The sequence below is a fragment of the Condylura cristata genome, unplaced genomic scaffold (assembly GCF_000260355.1).
Source record: "Condylura cristata isolate star-nosed mole 26May11 unplaced genomic scaffold, ConCri1.0 scaffold00008, whole genome shotgun sequence".
NCBI lineage: Eukaryota > Metazoa > Chordata > Mammalia > Eulipotyphla > Talpidae > Condylura > Condylura cristata.
In genome coordinates, this window is record NW_004567109.1 from 22521686 (window position 1) to 22542361 (window position 20676).

The following is a 20676-nucleotide window of genomic DNA, read 5'->3' on the forward strand; positions in this document are numbered from 1 at the left end:
CTGTAAATGAGGAAAACGAGTCTCAGGAAAATTTACTAATTCCCCGAGTTCACAGAGCTAGAGACATGTTCGGTAAACGGTAGCAGCTACTGTTGCAGGGCAGGAATAAAGGACACACCCCGAGACCCTGACTGAACTAGCACCATCTCATTTCCTCAATTGCAGCAAATAACACAGACAATAGGTGTTGTAAATGGAGTTACCATAATATATTTATTTTAAGTGCCATTCATGCATATCAGTTCTGGCAGCAACAATCCTAATGACACTTGGAGTATTTCTTTACAGCACTAACAGTTACAAAGAATGGGTGCCGTTCATCATAGAGGCAAAATATGAAATCGTGCAATAGCAAAACTGTAGAAACATTAAAACACTGACTGTCCAACAGCAGTACAGAGAGCAGATTGTGTGTGCACAAAAAGCCAATGCATTTTCATCACATATATACAATATAGATATGTACACATCACCCTCTGAATGAACAATATCAAAATACTCTATTCCATTTGAAATAATCCCCAGATTGATTCCCTCCCACTTCAAAGGACATCTGAGAGACACGTATTTACAAGAACACACATGGATACATTTACATTTCAAAAACTGCCACAAATGCCAGTCGGATTATTCTCCTGGACAGAGTGCTCCTGTTTGATTATATGCTGCCCCTTTTGATTATATGCATTTATTATTTTCCCCCCAAGTCTTCAGCCAAGTCAAGCCCAAGACAGAAAACCTCCTCTGCATTAGCACCTAGCACTGAGAGGCTGCTGGAGGGTGCTCCACACCTCAGCCAGCAGCCCCCTGCTGGAGCCCACTGAGAACAGCTGTCCAGGGCTCCTGATCACCTGAATCACAAGAGCAGATGGGTCTGGGTGGAGAGGCTGCCTCCAGGGCCATTCTGGTAAGTTTAAATCCTCATAAAAATATTGATTACTGCAAATCAGTAATGATTGCCAAAAAGGAAATGCACAAAATGTGTAAAATCTTCATCAGTAGTTTCTACTCACTCACTCAATATGAGACTGCATTCCAATACCCAAATTGTTTAAAGTGCACATTGCTACCCAAGCAATTTTCCTTCAAAATAGCTACTCTGCATCTAAAAAACAGTGGCTTGAGCAAACTACTGAAAATCACCCCCTTTTCTTTCAAGCCTTTACACTGCAGGCTGCTACCTCATCTTGCCTTTGATCCACATGAGGGGGCCTGTTGACTATCTTCCCAGAATCCTATGACTTGCACTGATCCAAGGGGTTAGAACTGAGCTTTCTTTTTCATGCCAAGCAGGGTCCAAACAACAGGAACATAAAGCCCTTCCTCTCTCCCAACCTTACCAGCCTTAATCATGGTTGGCTTCCCAATGATTCATTCAAGGCAACACTCCATTAAAAAAAAAAAAAAAAAAAACACCCACACACATTCTCAAACACTCTCACAAACATACACAGAGAAACAAAGATGCCTGTTTAGTTCAAGTAGAGATTACTCAGTCACAGAATCACTCAGGCTGATTAAAGTGACTGAACCATGGCTGACAGAGACTAGAGATGCTAAAAAGCAACAGGTAGGCAGCTGCCTTGATGGGATATGGGATATCCCTATTAGAACTAAAAGAAGTTTTGTTTTGTTTTTTTTTCTGAACTAAAGAACCAATTCAAAAACTATTCATTAAAAATAAATCTCAATTTTCAGTTTTATTATAAAACTAAGATAATCAACCCATGCAAAGTAACTGTGATAGCATATAAAACAGCAACTAATAAAACCTCCAGAGAGGAAGCTCCATTTCAAAGAAAGCAGCCAAATGCCATGCATCCAGACACACAGGACAACAGAAACAGCAGGAACCAAATAATAACTGCACTGAAGACTGAGGCAAATAAAATCTATGGGTGGCTCTACCCTCCATTTTGGTTATATGAATGGAAAGCAAATTAATGCAGAAACTTGCCCTCCTGTTCTGTTGCACAAATGATCTCTGATTCAAATTCCAGAAAAATCCTATTTAGTTAATATGCCTCAATCAGCAGATGCTAAGATAGAGTAATATACTCACATGGTAAAAGGAGTGACACTAAAAAGAATTACACAATCTCGCTCTGATTGTCTTGTCTGTAAACTCTTATCAAGAAAAATAATTCTGTGCTTTCTGACACTGCATTTCTCCTCAATGAATCCAATGGGAGCTGAGCATTCACAGAAGGTAGCAATAAATACTAAAATAACACTTCTGAATAATAAATACATAAGTGAATATGGAGGCATTGATTTGTTTGTAGAGGCAAGCAAATGTCCAGCTTCTACCCAATCAACTACGTTTCAGAGCTGTAATGCAGATATAGGAAAACAGACAGTTACGGGTACAATAAAAATTCTAGAATCCCCCAAACATCAAATCAAATCTGGTCAGTTCTTTATGCTGCTCAGGAACAACCTGCCCCTTCAGATTGTTTGGAGAGTAAAACAACTCTGGGTTCTTCCTTTAATTTACTGAGTAGAACTCACTGCCACGATTTTGAGTAAGATTAAATCAGGGGAACTGGGTTTTGAAAAAAATCTATTTCCATTCAGTTGCCAACATCTGTTGAAAGCACCCTGCAGAAAATCGCTTAACAAGGAATAAAAACTCACAGTAACTTTCTTCTCAAGACATAATAATCCAATGGGGGTGGGGGGGAAAGGAAGCCTTTCAGAAATGTTTGTACATATTTACACATTATGTATCTATAAACTGCTTGCAGCAAAATAGGCTCTGCCTGAAAAATCAGTCTGGCACTTGTGGTCAACATCAAACTGACACAAATATGCAAAAGCCGTTCAAATCACAGAACAGTTAGGAGCTACAGAGGGCAGCTGGCAGGGAGACAAACATGTAGTACTTGTTTAAGTCAGATAAAAGCAGTAAGTTATCCAGCTAAAATCTTTCTGATTGTCTTCAAAAGAAATTCTGATAACATTGGTAAAGTGATTAGCAACTTTGCTTTCTCAACTGGATTCCCTTGAACCTTTCCTTTCACTGCAGAGAAAGGTGACACTGGTGTCTGGTGCCGTGCAGAACAAGCACTACACAATTGAATCCCAATCAAAGTCATCCTGGATGTCATCTGGAGGCAGAGAGCGCCGCATCTGGAAGGCTTGGGAAGGCATCATGTGCTGCTGGTTCATGGCTCCGTGGTGGCCTGAATGGAAGGAGACAACATCACTTACGTAAGGAAGGAACAGAAGAAACAAAGACATGCCTTCAGGGTAGCTTCCTATGTGCCAAGCAACCCACTGCACATCATCTCACAAATCTACCCAGAAGCTGTCAACCAGGTAGTTCTTACGATTCACTCTATGTAGGTAAGGGGGCTCAGGTTTAAGGGGATGAGCAGCATCCTTCTGAAAGTCATACAACTAGTTACGGGAAAGAGAGGTTGAACTCAAGTTTACGTGATACCGAAACCATGCTTTTTCCATTATGCCAGGCTTCAGCAAGGAGGGCATAAAGAATGCTCAAGTTTCCACATGCTGATATAACCATTTCTTATAAAGTCTGTTTTGCTTCAATATGTGTTTCAGGAACATGAACTGACACCTATGAGAATGGTAAAAGGACAATGAAGTCAGTGCAACTCTGAAATCACATGAAATCAGACTGAATTTTTCCAGCCAGTTCATTCTGTGCCACCAAGTAATGGCATGGGAACAGAAAGCAACACAGCTGAGAACCGTGACTAGCTGAGTAACTAGCTCCATGGAGGAGCCCAGGAGTACTGAGGCTTGACCTCCCATCCTCTTCTCCTGGACTGATACGACTATCTGCTGCTGGTGCTACCCAATTTTGGTACATTCTGTCTTTGTCTCCGTATCTTTAACAAACCTCCTTCTTAAATCAGGTGTTTTTTCTTTTTTCCACATCAAATGATTACATTTACATGTAAAATAAACCATTTTTTTAGAAATTTGTAAATATATGTTTACCAATGAGGAATCTTTACTGTATTATTAAAAGCTTTTCTTAAGCCTAATTTCTAGCCTATTGCCAATCTTACTTTTCTCAGAAATCCTATCATTTTATAATATAATTTACATATATTATGCATATTATGTATTATGTAAATTATATTATAAAATTATATGCTTTTTTAAACTGCTAAGATTTTTAGTATATCACAATAAAGCAGCAACGCCTGCATTTTATTTTTTTTAACTTACAAGTTCTTTACAATGTGCCAGGTGGTTAGTTAGGACATTTACCTATACCCTCACTTAATCTTCTTAACATCAGAACTTAGGGAGTATTATTAGCCCCCCTTCATAGGCAGGAAAGCTGAGATATGAGGGCTGGGAAGCTATCAAGTGGCAAAGCACTGGGATTCAAACCTTAACAATCAGGCTCCAGCATCTTGACTACCGTATTTTATAAAGTCACTGGTGCTGAGGCGGGACAACATTCTTTCCCTTCATCAAAAAACATGTTCCTTCAAACTAACTGGCACACAGATTTTAAATTCACATTGCCTTTTATCTTTTCTTCAAAAAGCCAAAGTAAATAGTTCAAGGGGGGAAAAAATGACATTACGGCTTGAGTCTTGCTCCGGCCAATTACTGAACTGGTGACTCTAAGTAAATTCTGTCTCCTCCTGCATCTCAGATTTCTCATTTAGCTAATTCTTAAAATGTGCCTCTACTGCCTTACGAAATGCAACTAGTCCTATATTCTGAAAGCAGGGAGGGAAATTTATAAACCATTAAATCCTGAAGATTCCTCCTCTATAGTATACTTTCCTGGAAACTGAGGAAACTTCATCAGAAAGAATGGAGCAAATATACAGGAGCCAATCAAAGTAGGTACCTGCCAAATCCTGTGAAGTCAAGTAAGTTTCAAAATTATCGAAGACACTAGGACAAGTTCTATGCTTCAAGACAACTTAAAAGAGGTAGGGTGTTAACTTAAATGACAGCATCTGTGGGCCAAGAGAAACCTCCGATCATATGGCTACATGCCAAATAACATCTGAATCTGTTCAACCTGCAGTGGAGCCCAGTAACTAACTTCGCATGGAGTTTACTCCCTCTGGAGGCAGACTCATTTACTTCTGGGACAACAAAACTTTTCAGTATTAAACTCTTAAGTACCAAATGCAACACATACACATCCCAAGTTACCTGTGATCGTGGCTCCGGGAGTGCTGAGTGCCTGTGGGATATGAGGATAACCAGGGGGTGGCATCACTGAAGGAGGGATATTTTGCCTGGAGTCTATGTACAAATTTCCTAGTCAGAAAGAGAAGAAACAAATGAACCATTAAAATCTTATAGTATTGTCACCTACAACTAAAGAAAGCAGATTAAGAAGATGAAAAGATATCCAACATCACTATTCAACAAAGAATACAAATCAAGATGACAATAAAATAACCATCTCACATATACTGGGATAGATATTATTTGAAAAAAAGAAGGGAAATAACATGCTGGTGAGGACATAAAGAAACTGGAACCCGTGTGAAATGCTAGGTGGGAATGGAAAATGGTACAGCTGCTGTGGAAAACAGCACGATGTAGCCTCAAAAATTATGCCTAGAATTGTATATGATCTAGTTATTTCACGTAGGTATGCAGCCACAAGAACTAAAAGCAGGTGTTCATAAACCCATGTTCACAGCAACATTGTTCACAAGCACTAAAAAAGGCAACCCATGTATATCCACAGATGAATGGGTAAGCAAAAAATGGTATATACATGAAATGGAAAATAATACACCCTCAAAAAGGAAATTCTAACATGCTACAACATGGATAAACTTTGAAGACATTAGGCTAAGTGGCATCAGTCAGTCATGGAAATAAACACCTATTTGGAGTTTATTTACTTAAGAGCAGTCAAAAACCAAAAGATGTAAGGGTTTGGAAGGGCAGGGGGTGGAATGAGGGGTATTGTTTCATGAATACAGAATATTTACTTTGTAAGAGGAGAAGAGTTATGGGGGTGAGTAGTCGTGACTGTTGCACAATTTTATGAATGTATTTAATGCTATTAAAAATTGTACACTTAAGGATGATTACAAACAGGACTTTACGTTTATGTGGTTACCATCACTGAAAAAAGTTTGACAGCGTATGTATCGGGAAGATGACGAAAGCAGAAATGACAAATGGAGAGAGATAGAGGAATTAAACAGTTACCAAAAAATAGCTTGGTGTCTGGCACTTTAAGGACAGTCAATAATTCCGCTTACATTAAATAATTTTTATGTGGCTGACAATGAAGGAGGTCCCTGCACTGACATAATTCATAGAATGCATAAGTAACTCATACTCAAACATCCACTGAGGACTTAAGTAAGATATTCAAATAAAGAAAACAAAAATAAAAGATTTTGAACATATCAAACAACAACTGGGGGTTGCAACCCAAGTGGGGGTTCTGAGAACATGGGAAGACCAAACATACAAAGCAAAGTATGACAGTGGCTAAAGGAAGCCACTCAAGAGAGTGTTTTTAACATCAAGTGTAAAACCAAGGTAACATAGAAAATTCAACTTGGAGATAAAGGAGGCAAGAAACTCTAACAAAGAGAGAAAGAACTTGAATATTAAATGCCTACAGACTGAAACTGGGGAAGATAAAACATGTAGGCACTGCACTCAGAGTAGAAGAGGTGGTTGGGTTCTAAGGACAAAGAGTGAAGAAAAAACATGAAATGAAAAACACAGAACATAAATTTTGAGTCTGGAGTTAAAGATTAAAAACATCAATGGGGCCCTCCCTGGTGGGGCAGCGGGTTAAAGCACAGCACAAAGAAGCTTAAGCCGCTTCCGCATGAGTTCGATCCCCACCTGCCCCGGAGGAGATCCACATGGTGCGGCAGACCTCTCCTGACCCGCCCACTGCTCCCCTCAGCAGTGTACTTCATTGATCTGTCTGTTCTACACCCCACTCTATCTCTGGTGAATCCTCTCACCCTCCGCATCTCTGGCCTGTACCCCAGTTCTGTATGAATAAATAAATAAATAAATAAACCTTAAAAAAAAATCAATGGACTATTTACCATTATGTCTATTTGTCATGAAAAGTTTGAACTTTACTTTTGCTTAACCATTTTTACAAGATACAAAAAAAACGTTGATTTGCACTGATAAGTCTATACAAATTTAAATTGATAACATCATGACTATGGATGTGTAAATATCTTTAAGACATTTAATTCTTATTTGTTAACTTAAGAGGTCATAGAAAACAAGTTAACCACAAACAAAATAATCATATAAATCATGACAGAAAAAGTCTTTTTATCTCAACTTTCCTATGACAGAATTAAGTACATTAATTTTGTTCACTTACTAGAAATAAAAAGCTATAAATGGACCACTGTCACCGTTAACGATGTACCAGTTGCTCCAGATAGTTAACATGAATGGGCAAAAGAAAATCAAGAAAATAATTAAGCCCATACCTGTTCCAATGTGTTGGGAAGGTTTTGTTGGATGGATGGTGCCATGACAGACGTTCTGCTGAACATTACTCTGTGAGTGGATAAGGCCAGTTTGTGTAAAGAACTGATTAAGAGAAGAACAGAGATCAGCAAATTGAACCTGATCTAAAGACCAGTTCTTGAGATCTGCTTGTCTCATACTCTCCATCAAACCTATGAAGGGAAGCATTAAAAATACAGTTAGCATACTCATGCAAACATTGCAAAAGTAATAATGACACGTTTTTATTTTCAGTTCTTAAAATTTCCACTTGAAAATGATGTTTTAAGATTATTTTAGCTCAATCTTAGAGTTGAAGGTGTTGTCTACAGAGAACACAAAAGTTAGAAACATAAGCTACCAATAAATGTGATTATATAATAAAGTACAAAAAATATATTCATAGATAAGAACACTTCTAAGAAAGATAAAAAACTACAAACAAGAATTAATACTAACAGAATAAATAAGCCTAACTTACTTAATATTTAAGTTTACAAGTCAATAAGAAACAGTAGCTACCAAAAATTCCATAGAAAGATGTGTTAGGAGCTAACAGAAAAATACACACACACACAAATACAAATGCTTTTTAGACATATTGAAATGTTTGTCTCGATTTACACATAATAAGACAAGGGGACATCATAACTAAGGTGGTAAATATTTTTCCTACTTTCTAGATTGGCAATGATCCCAACATCTAACACCATACTATTTTGCAAAGGCTGTGCAACTGGTTTCATGCTTTGCTAGTGGGGATGTAAATGGTATAACCTTTTTTTTTTATTAAGATTTTATTTATTCTTATGTAGAAGAATTAGGGTACAGGGGTGAGAGGATTCACCAGACATAGAGCGGGGAGCAGAGCAGGTGGATCTACTGAGATACTCTGCTAAAGGAAGCAGTGGGTGAGACAGCACAGGTCTGCTGCGCCATATGTGAGTGAGCTCCCTGGGTATAAGCTCAGGCCACTGTAGTGGGCCAAAGCAGTAAAGCACTGAAACTTAACCCCTAGGCCACCAGGGAGGACCCCAGGTAACCTTTTTAAATGCCACTTGGCAATACTGATATCAAGATATTTAATACATATACCTTCCATCAAAAAAAGTTCACCTCTAGAAATTAACCAACAGATATTTTATTGGTATGTTTTCAAAGATGCAGATATAAAATAGTAACTGCAATATTTTTAAACTTGTGTTTCCTGGTGAAATAGTTTTCAATGCTGTATACGTTTTAAAGATATAGAATGTGGGTTATCTAAGAACTTTTCTGTGTGACTCTGCTAGATCAACTGGCAAAAGTTCACTTACGATTTTTGCAAAATACTGTTTGGAAGTATACGACCAACTGCATATAAAGAAATGCTTATTTCTACTACAAAGAAGAAATCTATCAGGGAAAAACAGAATCAAACATATTTGGTCCTATGACAAAAGGAACCAGTACTCACCTTGGAACTGTGAAAGATCTACATCTGACCAATTAACACTGCTGGCAATTCGACAGCTTTCTTTTAGCATATCAAGTGTTGCATACCAGTCATTTGAAACACCTATCAAAATAATATTGAAAATATTGTGACTCTTGAACAGTGAAAGTTTGAAATATACACTAAGGAAAATACTGACTAATTTTTGATACACTGCTGAACATTTAGAAATCATACTTCAGGTTAAAACTCTTATCAGTGGTTGGTAAGTGTACAGCCAGGTAAGCTATGGGAAGAAGCTCCACGCCATTCCAGAGTCCCTAGTTTACCTAGCTAGTTTACCTGGCAGTCCATGCCCTTGCCACCCCAGGGCGCTGCAGGGTAAAGAATCCCTGGCTCAGAGCAATGGCAGTTAAGTACCTCACTAGAAACCACCTAACTTAAGAGCAGTAATTTTTTTTTTTTAATTCGGGTATAAAGAATATTTTCTCCTGTGCAATCTCTCATTCTTAGATAACATAGTTGGTGGGAATAATCAAAGGAAGAAGAATGGGCACAATCACTGAATACTTAAATAAAGTAGTGTACTAGCAGTAGCATTCCTATTTGTATTCTCAGTGTACTCCTCATAACAACACTGTGTAACAGTATTTTAGTTCCACTTTTCTTCTAAAATCACAAAGTCACAAGGATTATAAACAGATTGCAGATTTCTGTCTTCTGAATGCTCACAAAACATTTGCTTTCTACATGGTAAGAGTTAAAACCAAAACCTGCATTAGTTGCTGAGTCTGCCTGTCTTTTACCACAATACATTTTAATCAAGAAAATCTCCAGGTCAATCTGTAGCTTGAATGATTAGAACTCTAGGGTTATAGTAAGCAAACACAAAATGAAACAGACAAGAAGTGTTTTGGTAGTAAAACTGAGGTAAAAGAAGACAGATCCTAATTGACAGTTAGCTAAACATAAGTCAGAAGACACAAACTTACCAGAATTACAGGATACCTGTTGTGGTGGTGGGGGTGGCTGATGGGTCAACGTCTGGTGCTGATGGTTTGGATGGTGTGGTATGTGTTGATGTGGAGAGGGGTGCTGAGTGTGTGGGGACTGGAGCTGGCTGTGTTGCTGTGGGTGTGGTGCTGAGTGCTGGGGGCGCTGTGAATGCTGGGGTAAACCATGCGGTCGATGGGGCGGATGTGGAGTTGGCTGAGTGTGCATCTGGGGGTGAGACAGCGAGACCTGTGCGACTGAATTACTACCCGTGGTGTTGAGGCCACTGCCATGACTGTTGGACAGATTGCTTTGGTTGCTGTGTGGGTGAGAGCTCACTGTACTGCTAGGAGAGTGCTGATAGGAACATGAAGTGTGGGACTGCTGGGAAGATTCAGAAGGGATGTTCATCAAACCTATACACAAAAACAAAATCATTTGTGGAGAGTTAAGTTGTATTTTATGACAAACATTCACAAAATTATTCACAAAGCAAAAATGTATGTAGTTGGGAAGTAACTTTGGTTTACTTTTAACACGTACTGATGGAACATCCACTGTACACTAGACTGGGGTTACTGGCAAGAGTAAGAAGGATCATTCCTGCCCTCAAATAACTCATGACTAGTAGGAGAGACAGACACTTGAGATGATGTTCAATAATGAAAATACTAAGGCAAATGTATATAGAGGGGATGCTTCTTGCCTATTTACCTAGGAAGGGCCTACTGACAGAGAAGCCTTCCTTGAAAGGGCTGTATCTGAAAGATGATGAAAAAGTGGGGGAGGTGTTGGGTCACTTCAGATAGTTTGCTGTAGGCCTGATGACCCAGATTTTGAGAGAAGGAGCGGGGGGAGAAATAAAGTCCAACATGGCTAGAATCCCTAAGACTAAATAAAACAAGATAGTCATCTCTACTATCCTTTCTGACTACTCTTATGAAACATTTGTAAGACAGACACAATTTAGGAGTTGAGAGAGCACATACTTTATAGTACCAGAAAGTAGAGATTAAAGTCTGTGCACTGCCATTTACACAAACTTGGTAACCTCAGAAAGTTATTAAGTTTTCTCCAGGCCACAATTACCTCAACTATAAATGGGTATGATAAAGTACCTACTTCATAGAGTTGCTGTGAGGATTAAATGCCATGGTGCAAGTGAAGGCTGCAGGATGAGCTCAGTAAATATTAACTGCTATGGTGATGATGATGATTAGGCCAGAAGTGCCTAATGTTAAAAATAATGTATGTTTGGTTTGCAAGTAAACACTCATTTTAATAAATCTTACTGCAACGTTTGGTTCTACATAACTAGACTATCTTCATAGTGTTTTTCTGAACCAAACAAAAAAGTTATATTAATGAAAATTAAAATCCCACAGCATAGTGTGAATCAACAAAACAGTCAACTTTTAAACTGAAATAAAAGTATTCTCATACTTTCCCTAATAGGAAAACTGCATACAGGTACATTATAAGATAATCTTAAAATTCAGTAAGTAAAGATTTTAAAGGCAGAAAAGTTAATAAAGTTTCTTGCTTTGGCCTTGAAAAACTATCATTTCTAGGGAATAACACGGTTACTACAGTAAGATGAAAGAAAGCAGTTATTTATTATCTAGTTCCAACACTCCTATTGAAGTCCCTATTAACAGCAAACCCAAATATGACGTCAAGACTTTCAATCCCAAATTATTTTTAAATAAAACAAAATACCTTTCAGAAGCACAATTTACAAAAATAATAAGCCTAAAGTTGTTTTTTGAAGCCATGAAGGGAAACCTAGTAAGTCTTGTTCTTTATGTGCAGCTGTCTCCTTCCACAGACCTTCACAAAGTCAAGGGCTCCAGAGTGAGTGAGCACTTTGAAAGCCAATGACCTAGTCTAATCATCTTCATTATACAAACAGAGATGCTGAAGTCCAGAAAGGTGAAGTTTATTTAGTCCATGCTATGGTATTATTACATGGGCTAGGCCCAGAATTCCTACCATGATGTTCTCTTTTTCTTTTATTAGTATAATAAAAATAACGTTATGAGCTTCAGAAACTGTTGCCACTGTTATTTCAAAATCAGTGTTTTACCACTATGATCATCAAGGCTGAATCTACTTAGTCAAGTCTTCTATTAATTCTGTATTAATCAGAAAAATTAATGCCCAATGTAAACCTGATATTAATCTATATATCCAACATATAAATACCACCATCAACTTTCATAATATCTCACAGTAAATATTAAAATGTAAACTCTACAAAAGACAAGAATTTCTATTTTGTTCATTGATGAGCAGGTAAATGCTCTGACTGAGAGTATGAATAGTTCATCTGCCAAACAAAGAAGGAAAAGTTGCAATACTAGAGCTCCCAGCAATTTCTAACAAGTATTCTATGGAGGAAGAAGATGTATCCTCTCAATACTACCTAAAAATAAACCAGCATCCAGTGGCATAGTAACACATGACTGCAACAATGTAACATCTGGCTAACACTTAATACTGCATTTCATCCAAAATCATATTTGATTGGTGTTAAATCTGATTTAAGTATATTGTAAAAAGACAATGACCAAAAGCTAACAACTAGCTAATGTGTTCATTTAAGAGCCACTGTGAAATTGCAAATGTGTTGCTACTGTTCCAATAGTTATTTTGCCAATACCTGGCAGAACAGAAAGCATGGCACATCTATTCTTATGAGACAACATTTACCATTCAAAACCTTCACATGCCCAACACCAATAATTAACCATGGCAATCTCCCCACATGGCACAGCTGTAATGTCAAAATTCTTCAAGACAGTACTCTAGGATAGCTCCAGTAATCAATGTGAAGCAAAGGTGGAAAATGAAATTTACACGACATCCTTGTGCTATGGCGTAAATATATACAGTATATAGTAAAGATACAAGAACATAATATGAGTATTTGTTAATCATAATTATTAATCATAAACTCATAATCCTGATAATGTTCTAAGAGTAAAGAAACAGCTGCTATGTGAAAGAAAACAATTCTTAAAAAAAGTTTTCAATGAAAATTTACTTTACAAAAAAAATTTTTTTTTAAACTTACCTTGTTGACTAAGTGACTGCTCAAAAACTGACTTGTAGAGGCTTCGAAATGAGGCACTGAGATCTTCAAAATTATATTCTGAGAAAAGTAGCTGTTTGTCTCGTTCTGGAAGATTGTACTGTGGCTGCTGTTGTGGAGTTAATGACTGTGAAACCGGTTCTGGATGGTTTGTCACCTAATATTCAAAGAAGATAATATTAATTTTAGTAGCTCCTCCTCAGGATAGATTCATTACAGAACGTATGTATCTATAAATACTGTAACAATTTCTACAACCCAAAGGAAATAACTTCCCTGTCTTTGGCTTTCCTCCCTCTGTTAAATTGGGTACACATAAAGAGCAGGCTGCAAAATTATTAATTTGGATCTTGAAGAACCAGAAAAGTCTGTCTAATCTCTACATTTCATAGATATGGGGAGAGAGTTCAAAGAATTTAAATGACTTGCTCAAAATCTTATAAAAAAGTGTTATGCTAGACCTGGATCCTTTTCAATTTCTGCAAGATTTTCTCCCTAATTTCTTCAAAAGCAATTTCAACTTCAAATTTCTGCAATACTACAAAGCGACTACTATTTCTCATTAATTTACTCAATTAATCTTTAAGTATTTAAGCCCAAATACTGTAGGTTGCACGGTGCTGCCCAGAACAGCAAATTATTTTGATACACCTAACTCTTCATTTCTTATGAACATTTTTTTTAAAATGAAACTATGAGGAAATGAAAGATGAAGTTCAAATGGCAAAGGAGTTTCTGATAAAACCAGAATAAATCTGGGGACTAAATAATGCAGTTAATGAAAAGTGCATTAACACCTAAAACATAAGAATTATCTTTGAAGGCTGCATAACTAGAAATTAATAAAAAGGACCAGTTGTATTTCTTGAGGATTAAATCAAGAGGTGGTAAAATATCATGTGGTATTTTGAAAAGTCAAGATATGAACATGCACTGTAAATTTATGCAGCCGCTCAAAATGATGCTCACAAGGAATCTGCAATAACATGGAAAAACACAAATTTTCTGTGGGGAAATGGCTTTTCTATCACTAGCATTATGGTCTTTATGCAGTTCACGTAGACAAGTCTCAATGGCAGAATGATAAATATCTTGGTAGAACATGATTGTTTTGGAGCAAGGGATGACAAGTGGTTTTATGAATAGCAAATTCTCATTCACCACTTCTCAACTGCATTCCTTTCTTGCAGGAAGAGGCAGTTTCCAAGAAACAGTTCCTCATCTGCCTCCCTATTTCCAGAGAAGCATAACACTGCTACCAACTACCACACTTAGAGTACAGGTTATACAACTGTTGACAGCAAGATGGAAAGTAACATTTCTCAACTACAGTGACCCAAACACATATGTAATCTTGTAATTTAGTTCCTTACGTTTGGTGAAGTACCATAAGGTGAGGAAACTGACAATATCCTGATCTGGTTTGTATCTGAAGTAATAAAAGTGTCTCAATACCGTAGTGTTCATTGTGTATTCAGAGGCTCAGTTTATGCTATGTCACAAGTACAAAAACAGTTGATGATATACTTAATGACAACTTGGTATTCTGTTAGTAAATTAAAAAAAAAAGCTGTCTACAATATCTAGCTTTTAATAAGGGAGTTTAACCCTCTTACATTTACTAGCATAATGGATAGCTGTTCTTACTTCTGTCACGTAGTTCTAAATGTGCTGCTTGAATTTTTCATGAAAACAAGGGTAGGATACTTTCTAAGTTCTGAATATCAAAGAATGTAATTCTACTGAACTCATGTATGAATGATAACTTGACTGGTTATAAACCCAAAGCTGTACCCTCAAAAATCTGCTAAAGTATTCCATTATTTTTTGTCATTTAATACAATGGAAGAGAAGTGTGATTTGTACTTCATTAAATGTATCTTCTTCTGCCAAAGTATTTACATGGATAGTTGCTTAAGAAATTTAAAAAACTGTCATGTTGTGATAAATACAAGTTTTCTATTAACTTTCCTAAAACCCAGTAACTCCTTTAATTTCTATTTCTTTTAGGAACTGCCTCTGTTCCAACAATTTTTTTCTTCAGGACTAAATGTAACTAACTCTGTGTTCTCCATATCTGGCATCTTCTTTTACATATTTTTGATTCCTTTATCTTTCTTCTGCATTATGGGAGATTATTTTTTCCCCTTAGAATACTGGTAAGAGTTTTTCAGTTACCTTTCTTTTTTCCTACAATGTGATTTTATATTCTGGTCTTTTAAGTTTTTGCTTTCTTTGTGTTATTTTCTTATTTTATTCTGTAAAAAATTTTACCTATTTACTAAACCAAAGACAAGGAGTGATCTCAGGAGGTCAAATTTATAACTATCATATATGGCACTATTTGCTATCTACCAGCAGAGATGGTTACCAGATGATTTTGAAAAGAAGTATCAGGTAACCCAAGGGTCATGTTCTTGTAATAACAAAATTAGCACAGGGCCAAAAATACTCACACACAGGTACCTTTATAAAATAGTTTTGTTTTCCAGACCAAAACTGAAACTACAAAATGAGTTAACACTTGGGTACCAGGCTATCTTAACTTTAGAGATTTGGAGACTATCCTTCTCAAGTCTATAGCAGGAAAATAGGTTGACACAAACATCTTCGGAGCTCTTTAACCAAGGACTGTAAATCATTATCAAATATAGAGTTAGACTAAAGTACTTTTTTTATTCCTTTTCAAATTGCATAGATGGAGTAAAGTAGACCAAAATTTGTAACATGGAACAACCCTGTATTTGTACCTAATTTGGTAAAAAAAAAAAAAAAGAGTGCCCAATTAAATCACTATCATGTACACCCCCAAATTATATCACTGTATAAACAAATGCCAAATCAATAAAATTTGGTTAAAGAAAGAAAAATTAACATCATAAAAATATTACCAAGCAGACATCTATTCTACTTATTCAAGTTAATGAATTAATTAGTGAGAAATAGCTTCACCTTTTATTTTCATTCCAATTATGTTTGGCTTAGATTTTAAGTATTAAGTGACCACTCAACAAATAAGTTAATATCACCATGACTTACCGGTGTATAACTATGTACACTTCCAACACTGTTTAAATTAACGGATGCCAAGCTCTGGTCCGAAAGACTGTTGTTAAGGCTACTACGTGGGCTGTCACTACCATCCTGATCAGTGTTATATAATGTTACCTACAATGAAAAGAAAAACATCTGAATAAGTAGTGCCCACTATCAAGAGCACGTCTGAAGCAACTCTATGAAAAATGCAACTGAGATAGTATATGGTAGAAAGACAAGTACTTTTCCTTTTGGTGCTTAATGCACCCTAATCTCATCATTAAGTCTATGTTCACCATCAAAGACATCACTGATAGTATCTATTTTTACATTTGAGTTTGTAATACGTGTAACAATTTTAAATCAGAAACTAAAAAATAGGTATTTTTAAAGCACAAAACTAACTTTCTTTAAGGTTCTAGTTAGATGCTACTATGACTGCCTTTCTCTGTTCCTACTTGCATATACATTTGGTCTTAAGGACTAATTTATTTTTATCCACTACTAGTCTATGAACAACTTAAGTCTTCAAAAAGTAAGTAATTACAAATAGCATAGTGCTTTCTCTTATCATATAATTAATAACAAATATTTACTGAAACATAGATGGAGCTAGAAGGGGTTATGCTCAACAAAGTAAGCCAGAAGGAAAAAGAAAATATTGGATGGTTTTACTTATAAGAGGAATACTTGTAGGTAAGCAATCTATAGATCTGAGACGTACAAAAGGGGAAGAAGAGAGAGACGGGTCAAAACCCGGGAGGGTAAAGCACAAGGGACTATGGGAATGGTTCATTGATGGTGAGAGGTTTAGGGAGACTACACACAAGCAGAGAAATCACCTATTTTACAAAAATAAACAACAATGTAAGAAAATAAATATTTGGTGAATTTAGTAACCAAATGACCAATCACTATCTGTACTCAATGCTCACAAACCTTTGAGCCAAAAGAGGCTGAATATGTGGAAAACTAAGCATATATGCCTCCACATTTAAGGCAAAACCAAATTGCCACACATTCACGTAAGTTAGGAGCCTTCCTAGACAGGAAATACTAAAGGAGAAGAGTAAAAAGGGAAAATGAGAGTAAATAACGAAACCTTTGACAAATATTTAACTGGTGCATACTTTCAGTGTAAATTGCATGCATGCACGCACGCGCACCCTACCTTTAAAGCCTCCTACAAATAAAAAACAAAACTATAAAACAAACTATCAACAAATCACATGCATCCTATGGCCATTTTTCTTAGTTATTCATTCTCTTCTGTCTGTGCTCAATTACCTATCAATAAAGTCAGAAATACCCTCCGCTGTCATGGACAAATCTTTATAGCTTATTTTACTTGGAAGGATAAATATTTCTATTAAAATATAACATGGAGAGATTATTATTAGTTTACACAAATGCACAAATTATTTAATATAGAATAGGTCTGCCTATGTAATAACCATCTAGATCAAAGTATAAAACAGCAGTTCTCAAACTTTGGTTTAAGAACCCTTTTACAATTCTAACAAGCTGAGGAGTGAATAAGTTTTTGTTTATGCTGATATGTGTAACAATAACTGGCAAGCGGAATCAAAAACTGTAACATATTTAAATATTAATCAATTTTAAATAATTATTTTATAATAATTATACATATAAGTAATATTTTATGTGTTAATGTAAAAAAATTCTTCTAACAAATAATTAAAATTAGAAGAGTGTTATTGTTTTACATTTTTGTAAACCTCAATGCTTGGCTTAACAGGAAACAGCTAGGTTCTCACACCTGCTTCTGCACTCAATCTGCAACAGGTTGTTTAGGTACAAGTACAAAAAGAAAACCTATCATTCACAGACAGACAGACACATACACACATAGATGGAAATGGGAAAGGAAAGACTATATTTGAACATCTTCCAAAATAGTGGCACATTTCATTATACAACACCAAAATATCACACTTGCTGACACCACTACTAATTTCATTAGAGTGTCTTTAAGGTTTTTAAAGACTGAGAAATTGTCAGATTCACTGTGGTAGATGGTAGAGATGTTTTCCAAATTCTTTTTGGCTTAAAAGTTTAAACCTTATCATTGGCAAGAAGTACTAATCAATTGTGTCCTATAGTGACACTCGTTTTTATTCATTTTCAAGAAAAATGATCTGCCAACTATCCAAACATGAATAACCATTAGTTGTTGTATCAAGTAAAAACAATGATTCATGAACAAGGCAGCTAGTTCAACCCAATCACATAATTCAAGCAATTCTACAAATGTTCCTTAAAACAATAACTGGGTGATTGGTATGTAGTTTAAAATGGCTTTATACATACTTCCCACTTCATCATACAGAACATTACAAAGATGTATACTCAGTAATAAAATTATTTTTTCCGCTTCACCAAGGATTTTATTAAATAAAACTGGTTATCTTCTTTAATCTGAAGGGTAGGTAGCAGTCAGAGTACACTGACTACTAGTACAGTTTGTTGTTACTGCCTGGACTTGTGTTACTGTTTATATACTATTATTTTTGCTGCATCAATGAAAATTTGAAGGAAAGAAATGATATTTTAGTATATCATAAAAATATTTCAACCTCATTGACCCTAAAAGGGTCTTGTTATCCAGGTGTCCACAGGCCACAGAACCACTGGTATAGAACATTGTCACTCCAGACGGCCTGTTCAAGCACTTTCCCAATCATCATTCACCAGTCAGTAATTATCATTCCTATTCCAAGTAACCACTATACAGACTTAAACCAATATTGGTTAACTTTTCTATTTTTGAACTGAATTTAAATAAATGGCTTTGAGTTGCTCATGGTCTAGTAAGAAAGAAGTAAGATCCACAGAACTAAGTTACTTCATGAACCTACCAGTGTCTTTTTAGGGCTTTGAAATATGAGATTAAGAAATCATCTTGTAAAGAAGAGATATTTGTGTTCCACTAGATATCTAATGATTTTTACTGTTGTTTCACATACAAAAATGCATCAGTCTATAACACAACATTCTGAGTTTTTACCTACTCTTGAGCATTAAAACAGGTTAACCACTATTCCAATATACTATGAGTTTGTCCAAATTTTGTACTGGATACCGTTCACTTTTTGAGAATTTAATAATCTTTTTTTTTCAATTACAAAGGTAGAGGGGTAATTAATAAATTTTAAAACAAAATGATTCAGTAAAATGCTAACTCAAAAATTCTATCAATGGGAAATAACAGTGTCAAGAATTTAAATATGCACCTTCCAGTTGCTCCAAAGAAATATTTGCTTCTGTATGTATAAAACTCAAAACAAAATGGCATCAGTTTTCAGGCTGCTATAAATCAGTTAGCCAAATTTACATCACCTTTAACCTCCACCATACAGAATTCTATTGTTGTTATAATAGAAAATTAAATGTATTACTCAATGACATTCAAAAGTGTTTAAAAAGAATTACTTTGTTAGTCACAGTGTTGATTGCCAGAGTTGGAGAGGCACTTCCCGAAATAATATACTCCATTCCCAAAGAATCTGAATCTATGCTATATGGAGTTGAGGCCTACAATACAAGAAAAAATAAGTAATTATTACCTTATATATCCAGCAACTTTAATACAATTTGAAGGCATTTCATCAGATTCTCCAACATCCAGTTTTGTGAAATGATCCACTACTGAAATCTCCTACTATATTTTAAAATGTTGACCTGATCCCATAAAGTCCAGTGGTGTGGCTATTCCTTAACAACTCTTTTAATTGGTTGAGATTAGGAAACATTTAAAACTTCAGTAGTGGAGATTGCTAATGGTTCCCTAATCTCTATTCTCTACTTTCTCCCTAATGACGGCCTTTTCCCACTTCATATACAAGTGCAACTTCTAGGTCATGTCTTTGAAAACTTCTTGCCCTTCACTCTCTTTCCCTCACACTGTGGGCTAGGACAGATGCAGCCAAGTAAAGGGGGGGGAGAGAGGGGATGATGGAAGAAATGACTAAAAACTTAATGAAAGTCAAATTAACAAATCCAAGAAGTTAACCCAAACCAGGATAGATTCGAAGAAAAATTATACAGAAATACATCCTAAGTATATCACTGAAAAATACAGAAAGCATCCAGAGGAAAATGGCATCCCACATACAAAGGGATAAACTGAAAATATGGATGTCTCATAAAAATGATGGGGAAATCATAAAAATAAACATCTTTAAAGTACTAAAAGCATAAAAATTTCAATCCAGACTGAGAGATAAGTATATCATCTATATTATTTATCTGTATGAGAGATAAGTATAGCATCCATATTATCTAATGAAAATATTCTTTAGGAACGAAGGCAAAGAAAGACATTTTCAGAGAATGAAAACTGAGAGAATTTGTTGCTACCACTAAGAATATAAGAAACTTCACTAGTTTAATGAGAAATTATAGAAAGGGAAACTTTAAAACTTGATGGGTAAATTAAAACATCAGACATCTAAGTAAATGAGGAAGACAGTTGTTTTCCTCTTAGGTTTAAAATAGCCTTAAGACAAAACTTCTATCACTGCGAGATTTTCAAGTATGCAGATGCTATCCATAGTACAACTATATGAAATGGTGAGGAAATGGGCAAAGTAAACATATATGGTAGGAAGTGATATATATATATATCACT

At 35.9% G+C, this 20676-nt stretch overlaps 1 protein-coding gene across 2 annotated transcripts in view; it reads right to left on the bottom strand.

Annotated features, from left to right (window-relative positions):
• Window positions 1-200: 200 nt before the first annotated feature.
• FOXJ3 (forkhead box J3) overlaps window positions 201-20676 on the bottom strand; it is a 78169-nt gene continuing 57693 nt past the window's right edge. Inside the window, exons 6-13 of one of the 2 annotated variants that reach the window (XM_004678866.2) lie at window positions 19479-19580; window positions 16029-16157; window positions 12972-13146; window positions 9895-10311; window positions 8924-9025; window positions 7449-7640; window positions 5158-5265; window positions 2705-3185 (exon numbers count right to left, since the gene is read on the bottom strand). In XM_004678866.2, the coding sequence (XP_004678923.1) occupies window positions 3070-3185; window positions 5158-5265; window positions 7449-7640; window positions 8924-9025; window positions 9895-10311; window positions 12972-13146; window positions 16029-16157; window positions 19479-19580 (1341 nt within the window). In that variant the 3' untranslated portion in view covers window positions 2705-3069. Of the gene's footprint in view, window positions 3186-5157; window positions 5266-7448; window positions 7641-8923; window positions 9026-9894; window positions 10312-12971; window positions 13147-16028; window positions 16158-19478; window positions 19581-20676 lie in introns of both variants that reach the window. The other variant, XM_012722618.1, reaches the window with a different exon arrangement.